The sequence below is a fragment of the Bicyclus anynana genome, chromosome 16 (genome assembly GCF_947172395.1).
Source record: "Bicyclus anynana chromosome 16, ilBicAnyn1.1, whole genome shotgun sequence".
Taxonomy (NCBI): Eukaryota; Metazoa; Arthropoda; class Insecta; order Lepidoptera; family Nymphalidae; genus Bicyclus; species Bicyclus anynana.
In genome coordinates, this window is record NC_069098.1 from 5,097,236 (window position 1) to 5,112,364 (window position 15,129).

The window sequence follows — 15,129 nt, forward strand, 5'->3', positions numbered from 1 at the left end:
ACAAGCTACAAAATAGTCTTCGCCGGCGAAGACGAGGTCCCCGATATCTAACGTCACCGGACGTGAGATATCTAACTCACGATCTTGGGGGCGTTTTGACTGACTCACTCAGGCCAAGGTTATTTCTTCCTGAACAGCCTTCTAAGCCGAGGTCCGAGTCTTACAGGAGATGCCTTTAGAGAGAATCATAACCTTTGTTCAACATTGGTTTTCTTATTTTTTAAATTCACTTCTGAGCTTTTGAGAGATCAAGAAAAAAGGGCTTTTGAGATAATTTGGCGTTAAGTTGAAAATATCGAGAACCAAGTAATGTTGAGTATGCCTTTTACAGTTCATTATGCCAACAAAAACTGCACAAGTTTAAATTCAATCTATCGAGCCGTTTTTTTGTTTTATTCAATCGAATTTATGAAAAAAGATTAAAGGATCATCATTTTGACATTACATGATCATAACCTTTGCCAAAAAAATCGTTTTTTCAGTTTTTTTATAGATCTGAATATAGATGGTTAACCATATCGCCGCTGCAACCAGCCGAACGAACCGAACTGCACTTTGACGAATGTTAGTTAATTGTGCCAGTCCCATCTCTTTCGTCACAACTCGCCGCTCTTGGTTGCTGCACGAGATATTTCGTTGGTCGCATGTTAGGCTTTAAAGATCCGCAGAAGAACCAAAGTCACTGACATAGCTCAGCGAGTCGCGAAGCTGAAGTGGAAATAGGCAGGCCAAATAGTTCGAAGAGCCTGATAGTGTTGGTCGACCCCCCACTAGGTGGACTGAGGACATCAAGCTGGTTGCAGGGAGCCGCTGGATGCGGGCGGCTCGAGACCGTTTAATTTGATGTCCATGCAATAGGCTTACGGTGATAGTTCAGTGAATATGACCTCTGCCTCCGATTCCGGAGGGTGTGGGCTCGAATCCGGTTTGGGACATGCTCCTCCAACTTTTAAGTTGTGTGCATTTTAAGAAATTAAATATCACGTGTCTCAAACGGTGAAGGACAAACATCGTAAGGAAACCTGCGTACCAGAGAATTTTCTTAAATTATCTGCGTATGTGAAATCTGCCAATCCGCATTGGGCCTGCGTGGAGTACTATTGGCCTAACCCCTCCCATTCTGAGAGGAGATTGGAGCTCAGCTGTGAGCCGAATATGGGTTGATAACGATGAAGAGGCTTATGTCCAGCGGTGGACGTCCATCGGCTGTTAATGATGAATGATGTTACTGGCTAGAACATCTCGGGACATTAAAAAAAAAACACAACAAAATTGGCTAAAACAATCATTATATATTTTATAAGGAATATTTCCACTTGGCGGCGAGGTCGTGATGATAGAAGTTACACTCGAGCTTGTTCCCGCACGCTTTGCCGTAGCGGCACGGCTTGGGGTGGTAGAAGTGGCACGCGGGGTTCACGCAGCCGGGGTAGAACTTGCACATGCTGGGCAGCGCGCCGGTGGATATAGTCTTGTAATTCGCCGCTGGTACTACGTGAGACGCTGCAAAGTTCAAACAAGTTCATGGAAAAATGAATCGACTTCAATTTATTCACAGACTAGCAAACGCCCGCCCTTTAGATCTCCTCAATCCGGCCTTCATGCAAAATCCGTTCTTAGAGGACCTCTACTAACTACAGGGTGCTGGTGAGTATTTTCCGTAACTCTGGGGCTATTAACGAAAATTAATTAAAAGTGTTCAAGGCACGCGGGGTTCAAATACGATTTTTTTTTATGCACATAGTAAGTCTGAGAATCGGCCACTATTTATTTTTCAAACCTCGAAGTGATAAGAGTTGTCCACCCTGACATATTTTTCTATACAAACGATTCGTGATAATACTTAAAGGGCAATTTGAACTTTAATACCACATCATAGTTCAAGTGTTAATGGATAAGTACCGGAATGGCAAAACAATTGATTGAAGTTAGTGTAGGGGTAGGGTAGGGGTAGGGCAGAGGTAGAGTAGAGTTAGGGTAGGGATATGGTAGGGTAGGGGTAGGGTTGGGGTTGTGTAGGGGTAGCTTGGGTAGGTAGAGGTAAGGTACAGTAGGCGTAGGGTGGGAGTAGGGTAGGGTAGGAGTAGGGTAGGGTAGATGTAGGGTGGAAGTAGAATAGGATAGAAGTAGGGAATCAGTCAAAGGTAAGCTTAGCCGGGTGAGCGAACGCGCACGCAGAGCCGAACCGGCACAGCGGGAACAGCTTGCGGTACTACAACTCACCAACGACAGGCGAAGGGGCCGCGGGGCCGGGCAGCGCGTTCGGCGCGTGCGAGTACACGCAGCCGCGCCTGGTGCACGCGGCCGCGAACTTGCAGCGCGGGTGAGCGAACGCGCACGCAGAGCCGAACCGGCACAGCGGGAACGCACGGCACCACGCCAGCTTGCGTTCCGCTTGCGATACTATAACACAAGCACAATGTTGTCACGTATCTGTATCGAGGACGTACTCGTAGTACAGCAGCGTTAATGAACCGGTTTATAAATGCGTGAGGCCCAAAGCCAGCGTTTATCGCCAGAGTGGGCGCACCGCATGAGTTTTAACTGACACCCGATGCCGATGAGGTCAGAGATACAAGATAAACTAGGGGCACTAACGGATTAGCAACAAATGGAAAAGCAACATGGTGTGCTAATATGCGAACAACAAGATAATATTGTGAAGATAAATAGACAAATTTTAACCAATTCATTCCAAGCAACCGGAAATACCGCTGTTTCTTTCATTGCGTTTTGCATTCATCATTTCATTGGGACGAAAGAGATGGGGCTCCGGCGTCATTGGACAACATTTTGTCTATTTCTTTTCACTTGGTCGTATGTTAGCAACACATCACTCGTGATTATTATAAGTTTTAAAATTTTAGATTAACTTTTCGCGTTACACGCGCGTTTTGTTAAATGTTACACAAATGTATTTTTTGATTTATATATTGTTATAAATTCAACTTACATGGCGGTAGTGAATCATATTTATGCGAACTGGAGATCGTGGACAAAGTCACGTGACTATCGCTGGTAGCGCTCACAGTCCTTTCTCTTACTACCTCCTTCTCCTTGTTTTCAGTTTCCTTCTCCTTTTTTTCCGTTTCTTTCTTCTTCTCTTTCTTGTCCACGTCAAATACGATAGGCGATGCTCTTCTCTTTTTGACGGGCGGAGATTCTATAACCTTTTCTGCTTTTGGGGGCTCTATATAGAAAAGATGTTTACATGAATATAATAATCTGAGGATGGTTTAAAACGTACAGGATGACGTAGCCAAAAATTGTTCATTTCATAAATCTATATATATATATATATCAAATGAATCCATATATCCCTTGGTCACGTCATCACGCGTGAACGGCTGGTCCGATTTCACTATTTTTTTGATGTGTTGGTTATTCAGGAGAAGGCTTATGACAGAAAAAAATTAATAATTGCGGGGAAAATTAGAAAAAGGGGTAGGGGTAGGGAAGATCAGTAAAAGGGTAGGGATAGGTATCGGTAGGGTAGGTAGTTTACATCGAGTTTCACCTAGACGAATTCTCGGGCGTCTGCTAATAATTTTAATACAACGATGTACATATCAAATTAGACAAAATATGACACAATAATATGAAATTTTAAACTAAAACTTACCTATTTCTATGATTTTTCTCTTTTCGACTGGCTTCTCATCCTGTTTTTTTAAAACAACTTGTGTGTCACTCTCAGCGCTTGTATTACTCAATCTCTTTTTTGGGTCACTTGGTATCAATACCCCTTTAACTTCCTCAGGTTTTTCTGCTATTGGTTCTTTGGTTGGACTGTCCTTTTTTATTATATTATCTATTTCTTTCGGTTCAGTATTTGCAGGAACATTTTTTGGTTTGTCTTTTAGATCATCCTTGTCTAATAGTCCTTCTGTCAATAGCTTCTTAGCGAGGAACGCGTTAGGATGGTATCCATCCATAGTCACTATGAACTGAGTGCTTTTGTCTTTGTCCACTTTTGTTTTATGAATTGTACTGTGAAGTATGAAATGTTGATTAAAAAAAAATACTTTGTCTTACTTATGGTAATAGCAATATAATTTAAAAAAGTTCTAGAAGACAATAATACAAATTAGTAGGCAATTTTTTTACAAAAATGAGGTATTTTAAATGCTGAAAATATTTGTGTTAAAGAAGAAATTTTGTATTTTCAGATATTTTTACGTACACTATTATAATGAATTCATTAAATATATTTATTTATTATACTTTTTCCTTATATTTTCTTCATTAATTCCTTAAATATTAATATATGTGTTGTAACACATATATTGTGTACTTTACATATTTTTTTTAAAGTAATCAGCGACATCACACCTCAAATTAAAAAATAAAATTTCTTGCAAGTCACTTCTTTCTCTTTAATAGAGATTTTTTTTATAATTTTTATATTATTTTTAAAGTTTCTTTTCAAGACTTATATCTAAATATCTATTATAGATCTAGATATGTATGTAAGAATAGGAGTAGGGTCAGGGTAGGTGTAGGATAGGACTAGGGGTAGGGTAGTGTAGGTGTGGGGTAGGGTAGGGGTAGGGTTTCATGTCCGCTAGTTAAATTAAAAATAAAAATAATTCGTTACAGAACTTACATAGGGTCCACGAGCATGTCATCCTGTCGAGTAGATCCGCCTTCTGGTACATAGTCAGTGTTTGTGATCACTTTAGTGATATTTTTTGGTACATAGTCATCCTTATCCGTGATATCACTTGCCACTCTGTGAAAGTATTCATCATCAGCATCATCATCACTTCATTATTACACACCACTTCACACACACAGAGAATTAAGAAAATTCTGAGCAAGAAACATTCTTACCATGTTTTTCCTTCACTGTTTGGGACATTTAATTTCTTTAAATGCGTGTAAGGGAAAAATTGGAGGTACATCCTCCGGACTGGATTCGAACATAATCCTGTCTGCTTCATTGAATGTATCCTTACCTAGTAATTCCCATCTTATTGGAAAAATGGGACACTCAGCTGTAAAGTGATAGATGGTCTCCTCCTCACTACAACCTGAACATGATGGATGGATCTTCTATGATTTTCATTATCTGGTGACACTTGCTTTGAGCCTTTCTCCTCTCCATGTCGCCCAAGTCAGACTGGGCGTCCACATTCCCGGTACCTGTATAACCATCATAACAGATGGTACTCACTTTTAACTCCTCTCCTCTCCTTCGCTGTCCATGTCTCCCAGGCTGATGGTGTCTCCATGGCTGTCAGACTGGGCGTTAATTCCCCCCGGTACCTATATCACCATCGTAACTGATGGAACTCCTCTCCTCTAGTTCGCTGTCAATGTCTCCCAGGCTGATGGTATCTCCTTGGCTGTCAGACTGAGCGTCCATACTCCTCGTCACCTGTATCACTTTAACTGATGTTACTCACTTTGAACTCTTCTCCTCTCCTTCGCTGTCCATGTCTCCCAGGCTGATAGTATCTCCCTGGCTGTCTGACTGGGCGTCCATTCCCCCCGGCACCTGTATCACGATCTTCTGCGCCTCAACACTGCGCCGCATCGGTAGCACCAGGGCGCGCTTAATTTTCTGTGGCTCAGGGTCCACTTTGGGCGGTATCTGGTGTAAGAAGCAGTAACTTTAAAGCAAATACATAGTGATAAAAATACAATATTCAGAAAAAAGTAAATCCTGAGAAATAAAAATAATAATTGGTTACAAGATTTAAACCTAAATTTTCTTTAAAGTAAAGTTAACGTTAAGTATTAGTGATTAGGTCCACTATCCTTTGTAGCAAATCTTGGTCCATGTTTATAAATAAGGCCGTTTGTGTGCAATATACACAGAGTAACTTCAGTAACAACAAGTATACAAGCAACATACTGAAGCCATTAAAAAATAACAAACGTCACGTGTCTCCTTGACCACCGCATATACAAACTTTTTTCATAATTTGTATTTAAAAATTTAACACTAACAATAGTTACTTAATTTAATAGAATAATCAATAATTAAAAAATACTCCTATCTTAAAACTTACGTTTCTGTAAACAGTTTTTAAAATATGTATTTAAAATAAAAACATAAGACGCCATTTTTCTTGAATAATATTGAAAATTACTGATGCGACGCTTCGTGTCGTACTGACTCGAGAATGTATTCGTTTTTGAATTTCGTATTTGCAACGGTTACGACAACGTCGTGTTCCTTACGCTCCATCTGTATATTATTGATTAATCTGTAGCAATATATTACAAAATGGACGCGGGAGCCGACATGCGCGGACGAGGACGCACGCGTTCGTTGAGCGGCTCTCTCTTGTAATATGGTAGTCAACCGAGGACAGTTTGTGACTGACTCGTACTAAACTATTGTTGTATTATAGTCCATACTAATATTATAAAGCTGAAGAGTTTGTTTGTTTGTTTGATTGAACGCGCTAATCTCAGGAACTACTGGTCCGATTGGAAAAATTCTTTCAGTGTTAGATAGCCCATTTATCGAGGAAGGCTATATATATTATCCCCGTATTCCTAAAGGAACGGGAACCACGCGAGTGAAACCGCGCGGCGTCAGCTAGTGTGCAATATATTGTAAACTCACGCTGAGCAAACTCTTGTGCGCGTCCGCCACGGCGCGCATGAGCAAGCTGGACGCGGGCGCCGACACGCGCGGGCGAGGACGCACGCGCACTACGGACGCGCAAGTCGAGCGCGCGCTGCGGCTCTCTAATACTGATACTCTGTAACAATGTTACTTATTTCATGACAAGATTTTTAAAAAGTTTTAGGAACTACTTAAGGCAGATGACAAAGAGGATTCCTGTCTTTCTTTTATTTCTTGGGGGAGTTTTCGAAACGCCTTTTTCAGAAATATACCCCCAAAGAATGCAACACTTTTGCGACACAACGACAACGCCCCCTTAGCTACACAATCAACCTCTGTATGTCCGGAAATTTTACTAATTGAGCGTCATACAGTAGTCATAAAAAACACTAAAACCAGCGAGAATATTTTGCTATATCCACCTAGCAACGTATATAATAGCATAGCATTCCAGATAAAAAAAAAAACAAAAAATCAAAGTTGTCATAGACCACCACTTTTATTAGAAAGATATATAATTTGCAGCCCACAAATGTGACAATATTTATCCACAGTTTACATGTAGGGAAGGGTTAATTTAAGTAAATTTTATGTTAAGACTTTGTCAGCTTCTATAATCTACATACTTAAAAAAAGTAACAGCATTCTATTAAATAGTGACAGCAGTCTAGTAACAAGTCTTTTAGCAAAACCCCAGACAGATAGATGATATGAGATGAGATGAGTTGAGATAGACAAGACGAAACTAAAGGGTCCCTTGTTGGGGGACCCTAAAAATCCGCACAACCGACGGGAGGTTTACTAGTCTTTCAGAAAACTCTAAATTCAAAATAGAACTTACTTCGAAGTGAGTCTTTTAAAACTGGACTCGGATGTCTTCTCAGAACTGTCTTCGGAAACAGAGACTCTTCTCTGAGACTCTGTCTGACTACCCAAGCGACTTCTTGCTGTTTTTTGAGGTCGAAACTCAATCTCTCTTTCAGGTGTGAATCTGAAAACAGTGGAATAATCTAGTTACATTTAATTATTCTTCATATATTTAAAATGGTTAAAGATATATGTTATAAAATCTTTATATCAACTTCCTATACACCAATATGTACTACTCTGAAAAGTAGTACCGCCTTCCTTTTTTCTGAAGTAATATAAAATATTATAAATAAACTTTTTATAGACAGTTATTTCACAAGACGGTTTGACTTTGCATGTAATAGTACAACAGCAAGTTCATAACAAATATGATTACTAATATTAGAATAGTAAAAGTGTTGGAGAGTTGAAATATGGCACTCCTTTTCATTCCAACCCAATTCATCCTCCAAAAGTCCTTCTTTTGGCGATATTTTCACCCTCAGGATCTATAAAATTTGAAGTAGAGTCATGGAAGGTCAATACTATTTCATAGTACAATAAAAAACAAACGAAAACAGATAGTTTTGTCATTCTCTGAGATAACCCTTATCTCAGAGAATATACAAAACATGAAATTTTAAAAACAATAAGTATTTAGATTGACCCTTCCTTTTTATGAGTCTATTAATAATAGAGAAGGGTGACACTAGGATTATAAATAATATTATATTTAAATTCTAACAAGAAGTGGAAAAATTAATTACGAAAGAAACTATTACAGTTACAAATCCAAAATCTACATGTTACAAACATCATCCATAATTTAAAATGCACAGGAACTAAAAAGAGTCCAAAACTACATGATACATCCATAACAACAATTTAAAAGACATTACAACTAAAAAGAGACATATTTTCTTACTACCTTAAAGGAGTTTGTAATTAACAACCTTTCAGGGCTTTCTGACTTTTTAGTTGCCACTTTCTCCTTTACTTCTTGAGTCTTTGCACCAAGCCTTTCACGAATCGGTCTTTTGGGCAGGTTCAGCTCTATTTGAGGTAGGACTTCTGGTTCTTTGGGTACTTCTGGGGGGTTTGGAGGTGTTTCAACGATTTTGGGAGGAGTGGGAGATTTTGGGGGTAACAAGGGCGGTGTAACTGGTGGTGGCTGGGATATTTCCTGAAACAAATAATTGAAGTTAACTTGGATTTGTCACAAATTTTTGTAATCACAAATATTTTGATGTCAAATATTTTTGTTCTATATTTTCTTATACTTTGGTATAGACCTCATCAAGTAAATTGAATCAAAATGACAGTTGTCTATGCAGGTACAATTACTAAAGAAATTGTTATACGCGTCCTCAGGGATTGCATACTAAAGAAGTCAAATAATTGAATATTTTGTGCATGATTGTAATGGTGTCTATATTTTGCTTTGGTTGCTCAACCTACATCGAACCTAACACCCGAAAATGAGTTACTGCGCATAGTTCAACTTATAGGCCGCTACTTTTACTTACCTGCAATACATCTTCAGCAAAGTCATTCATAAGTTCCTCTGCCTCAGTCCTAATAGTTAAGAAGTCTTCATCATCGGACATTGAATCTAACTGTTCAGCCAATTTCTGCTTTAGGCCTTGTATTTTTGCTTCAATCTGATTTATTTCCTTTATCTGCTCATCTCTAACTTCAACTTGTGGACTTTTATTTGTATTTTCACAAATTTTTTCAATTGCTGTTGATGATTCAGGCTGTGATATGGTAGCTGGATCGATAATAGGGATAATAGGTCTTTTTAGTTCCTCAAAAACTGTTTTTGTCTCTACTTGTTTAGGATCTTCTTTATATGATTCAAGTAAAACCCCATGGTTTTTCAAAATCTGTCCAGCGAATACATCAGTAATAGAAGGTTCAGATTCTTTCTCAATATTCATAAGTAGAGGTGGTACATTCGGCCGTATCATTTCATGATGTTTACTTTTCTTTTTACTTTTATGACTTTTCTTCTCTACTTTTTTGTGAGATTTTTCTTTTTCCTTTTCTTTCTTCTTGGACTTCTTTGTGCTCTCGCTCTTTTTTTGTTTGTCTTTTTTCTCTTTAACTTTTTTTTCTCTTGACACAGATCTGTCCTTCTCTTTTTCAACATCAGCTTCTATAAGAAAACGGATAAAAAGTTATTCATCAATGATAAAAATTATCTGAATTTAGGATTTTACTAATCCACAGCTACTATTCAGCTGTCCAGGATAATAAATAGTTTTCCAATGTACGAAATAGTGCATTACTCAAATGATGTCATTTATCAAAATATATCGAGCCATTCAGTAGTTACAAAAATACTTCAGGTGAAAAGGAGTGTTTATATAACACTCCTTTTCGGTTTCTACACGACATCATACCAGAATGCTAAATCGTTTGGGGGTACGTCTTTGCCGTTTGGGTGGTAACTAGCTACATCTGAAGCCTCCCACCAGCCAGACCTGGATCAATTAAAAGAGATCAAACCCAGGACCTGCACCACGGAGGTCATCACATAACATTGTTATTCTAAGTCTAAGCCCTCAAATTGGACCAGCATGGTGAGAATAAGCTCCATATCTCCTCTCCTATTAGGGCGGCCTCACCCTGTGATGGTTCTACATTCAAATAGGATAGTAAGGATAATACTTACTCAAAGGTGCAGTAACAGTGACCTCCTGAAGCTTCTTCAACACCTGATGAAGCCAGTTCACAAAGAGCTCAGTGTTGTCACCCAAGAACAGCTGCAGGTCATCCTCCATCTGTGCTCTGGTGCGCTTGTTTGCCACCATTACCATCACATAATCAGGCAACTCATCATCTGCACAAGTGGTTTATTTATTTATTGTTTTTTTTATTCTTTACAAGTTAGCCCTTGACTACAATCTCAGCTGATGGTAAGTGATGATGCAGTCTAAGATGGAAGCGGGCTAACTTGTTAGGAGGAAGATACAAATCCACACCCCTTTCGGTTTCTACACGGCGTCGTACCGGAACGCTAAATCGCTTGGCGGTGCGTCTTTGCCGGTAGGGTGGTAACTAGCCACGGCCGAAGCCTCCCACAAGCCAAACCTGGACCAATTAAGAAACCTCAATCGGTCTAGCCATACTATCGCGCATACCACTGCGCCACGGAGGCTGTCCATTCGTCGTTAATAAAATGTCATACATTTTTAGACCCCAAATCAGATTAGTCTATAGCAAAGGATATATTACATGATAATGAAGGCTTACAATGGATATTAATTCAATTCCAGGTGCTTTTATAGGCTGCTTTGAACACTTTTACTGTATTGTCTATGTTTATTTTGTAGACAAGGGAGCAAAACAAAAAAAATATTTATCTTACTAATGCGGGTTCCAAAAATTCTGAAAATTATTTTCTCAACAGCAATTTGTATCTTCTATCTGTAAAAACTACTATCAACCTGCTTATAATTATAAATAATAAAGGCCCATTTTGGGACATGTCCTTTACTTATCATTATTAAAATATATTAACAACATTAAATGTAATCACTAATAAGGCTTAACACGGAACACTGACAGAATACACAAAGGTTTTGTAATAAACCTATCTGTACAAAAGTTAATTTTATAGAACAGTTTTATTTAGAAAAGCATTTTACTATATACTTAATTTAATTTTGCTATTTCAATACATGTCCTTATCAATCTATGTCATTATGATATATTTTCTTTATTCCATAATTGAGGTTATACTATATGAGAGTAGATAAAAAAATATAACTTTATACATTGCAATAAAACTTTATCATATTAAAATTTAAAACACTTTAGCAAATTTGATATACTTAACATTTTTTTTTTTTTTTTTTTTTTTAAATTTAATTTCTATTGTGCAATCAGCTGCATCAGTTATAAGCAAATTGCTTGAGAGTACTTTATGGCATGTGCAGCTGACCTTCCATTGAGGGTCATGCTGGCTAATTTACTTTGTTATTGATTTTTTTTTTATATTTATTTTTTTATATACTTAACATAGTTTATAATATTTAATGTTATATATTGGTATGTTATTACTAGAAGACAGCCCATGGTTTCATCTGCATAGTTTCCATTCTTGTGGGAATATATGGCGGTCAAATATAGCCACTGACAAAGACAATTATTGTGGGTTTCTATTGGTTTAAGAATTTTCAAAATTGGTTTGGTAGATCCAGAGATTATGCTCCTACAACAATCTTACAAACTTTACCTCTTTTAATATTAGTCTTATAGACAACACATTAAACAACTTTATTTAACTATATTTTATTTCCCTGATGTGATGACTTACCAACATAGCAGCCCAATTCAGTCAGCTTAGCCTTGATGGCAGACTGTAAATACATAAATAAATTAGTAGTATTATAATGTTATTAAAAAAATGCCTTTAAATTATTTATTGAAAGCCCATCAAAACCAAATTAGTAGTTTTGAAAAAATTCCAAATACATATATACATACATACATTTTTGGGTTAAATTCAGAAGATAATTCTAGTTATTTTGTTGTTGCATACACTACTAGGCTTGCTTAATTATTACATATTATTGTGTAACAAACTAACTATCTAAAAATGGCTACTGGTGGAGAGTTTATGTGTATAGTTTAAGAGTATATGAGGCTTACTACACATACATACATTTACATGTACTAGCAAATACACTCTATAACCTGCTCAAAGATTTAAGCACAACTAGAACTGCAGCAAGTTTTTTTCAGTAAGATTGGGTACTTTCTTTACTAACAACTCATATTTAGGTCACTATTAAGCATAAGTCTCCTCTCAGTATGAGAAGGGTTATGACTTAGTCCACCACGCTAGCCTAATGCGGATTGGCAGACTTCACACATGCAGAGAATTAAGAAATTTATCAGGTATGCAGGTTTCTTCACAATGTTTTTCCTTCACCATCTGAGAAAAGTTATATTAAATTTCTTAAGATCCACATAACTGGAGGTGCATGGACCAGATTCGAACCCACCACCTCTGAATCGAAGACATAGATGTCCACTAGGCTATCACATCTCTATGGGTACTTTAGTATACTGTAAGGGTACTTAAGTATTTAATATGGTAATTGGTGAGGGTACTTTAGTAGGATGCTATCAATTTTTTCTTGGCAGGGAGATCAACTCGAGCAGTTAAGAAGAGAGTTGACACGCTTTAAAGGGCTCCCTACACCCACACCTGGGTAACAAGTCAACAAGTCCTGGATTTAATCAGTTTTCTCTGTTTCTCAGATGTCTCAGTTGGAATGCCTTTCGAAATGTTTCACTGTGATCCTTGTCAGATGTCGACTCTACAATGAATGAGTACCAGAATACAAGTGAACTTGTGTCTCATTTGGAATTTATCTAGCCACCCGGTCCAACTAAAATTCAGCCAATAACAGGCGCCCTGGTTGTGTTTCTCCCTAGAAATATGATCTAGTTATCAGAATAATCGTATTTACCCTCATCTTCTGGCCTATTTCGCTGCCGACAACATCCATTTTTGTTTAGTTTCCAACAGATCCTTAGCCTAAAATATCTGTGATTACACAGCACACAAACACTAAAATATAAGATTAAGAATTTTAACTTTAAGAAAACATTTTGTAGAGCTTAAATTACATGACATTACTGTATTTTAATGTTATTTAATAATTATTTTACGAAATAAATTCAATCAGCCATGCAAAATTTTTGACATTTACTGTTTGTTTCTAACTGTCAGTGTCAGATGTCATAATTGACACATAACATAAAGCGGTTGAAGTTTGTAAGCGATTTTCGTTTAGTAACATTCATTGAATTTTGACAATCATTAATAATTATCAAAGATAATTAATACGGTACGTTCTTCGTTGTAGTTTTGAAACTCGTGATCTCGTGATGCTTAAGTTATGAACTATGAAGCTCGGGAGAAGCTAAGGATGAAAAAATCCATTTTTAACTTGTGCGCCCGAAATCGTTTAGCAAGTGCAGCCAATTTACAATAGATGCCGCGAGAGTTGTTTCATTCATACAGCAGAGTTTTACCCGGTATTGCCTAGTTCGGTCTACTACTCTACTTAACGTACGTTATACGTTCAGTATTTTAGTCGAATATGAACGATTTTTGGGCGGTAAATACAAAAACTGTTCGTACTCGACTAAAATACTAAAGTAGTCCGAACTAAGCATTAATGTTAAGCAGTAAGCAGCACCACAAATTATCCTAGCCATTATATTAATTTACTTTTTGCTAGCCATCCTAGCATTAACACAGAGAAAGAGACAGGTCCAGGAGTACAATGATGTACATTGGTTTTAATCATTTTACGAAGGTCGTAGTATCTACGTAGTAGTATACGTAGTATCTATTAATCTGTGGTTTTAATTGGTACCTATATCAGTCGTCTCTCAGCATTGTTGTCGGGCCTGGGACTTGGAACAGCTGTACTTTTTAACTTCTCGTTATTTACTTACCTATTAGGTAACATCTTGATTTCACACATCAATTTTGTTCAAAATGATAATTATAGTCCCAGTCAGCAGATTTAGGTAGCTTCGTAACTGAAGATGACTCTGACTAAATAATAAATAAATGTATTTAAACAATACACATCATTATCTAGCCCCAAAGTAAGCATACAGAGTAGCTTTTGTTATGGGTACTAAGATAGTTGATATTATAATATTCATATACATTTATAAACTACATATAAATACTTATATAATGTATAAATACACACAGACACTGGAAAAAAACCTTGCTCATCACACAAATATTTTCCAGTTGTGGGAATTGAACCCACGGCCGTGGATGCAGAAAGCAGGGTCACTACCCACTGCGCCACGCGGCCGTCAAACTATGTACTATCGTGGAAAAATGAAAGGGAGGCAGGGAGGTTTATAGTTAATATGTATATCCACTAAAAATGAATTCTGCGAAAGGACCGAATTAAGGAGTTCTAAGGGCGGACGAAGTCGCGGAAGTCTACCAGTTAAGATTAACGTCCGACGGGCGTCCACTGCAGGACACGGATTTGAGCTGCCTGCATCCAACGGGCTACCCGCTTGATATTTTTTGCCCCATTGTTACCACAACCGCTGCGATGGGGATAGCGGAGCTAGTGGGAACTAGGGAATGTTGTTTTTAGATTTGTAAGTATTTCCATGTGTGAGTTGAGGTGAAGTTGGCAGTTTGTAGTTGAATGTCATTAGAGTGCGCACACGAAAAGTTTGCGTGTGTCCAAAATCAAGAACTAATCAAATGCCACCATCTTGTCGTCTATCTCTATCTATCTCTAGGCGGGTAAAAGAGATCGCGGTAAAGCTGGCATCCAGAGCGCCACCAGTCACGAGTAGACTTATCTTGCGCGCACTCTCGCCTCCCCTTACCTTTCTATGTAGATGGGAATTTAGATACACGAGCATGTTTGTGCCTAGTTCTTGAAACTATTTAGCGCATTCAGTTTTTCTTTTGAATCAGTTTGCCGAGCATCATTTTTGTAAACCTCTTAGAATTTAGATAAATAAAAAGGATTAAAAATCTGAATTCAGGTAATCTATGAAAATCGAGGTTTGTCAAAGTAAAATCGACTCCGTTTGTTGAAGTCGGCTAAAAAGCCTTTAACATCTTATAATAAGCATGAATAATTAAGGAAATTACTTACATACAAACACTGCAAAAAAAGTTC

General features: G+C 37.7%; 1 protein-coding gene across 1 annotated transcript; it reads right to left on the minus strand.

Annotated features, from left to right (window-relative positions):
- Positions 1 to 1,272: 1,272 nt before the first annotated feature.
- Positions 1,273 to 13,173, minus strand: LOC112052500 (zinc finger CCCH domain-containing protein 14). Its single transcript, XM_024091604.2, has 13 exons — positions 12,919 to 13,173; positions 11,757 to 11,799; positions 10,110 to 10,277; positions 8,959 to 9,590; positions 8,386 to 8,615; positions 7,425 to 7,574; positions 6,581 to 6,719; positions 5,409 to 5,596; positions 4,607 to 4,732; positions 3,623 to 3,990; positions 2,954 to 3,190; positions 2,224 to 2,403; positions 1,273 to 1,503 (listed from the first exon to the last, which is right to left on the minus strand). Exons 1-13 carry the CDS (start codon positions 12,955 to 12,957, stop codon positions 1,298 to 1,300), a joined length of 2,706 nt encoding a protein of 901 aa, XP_023947372.2. The 5' UTR covers positions 12,958 to 13,173; the 3' UTR covers positions 1,273 to 1,297.
- Positions 13,174 to 15,129: the final 1,956 nt, after the last annotated feature.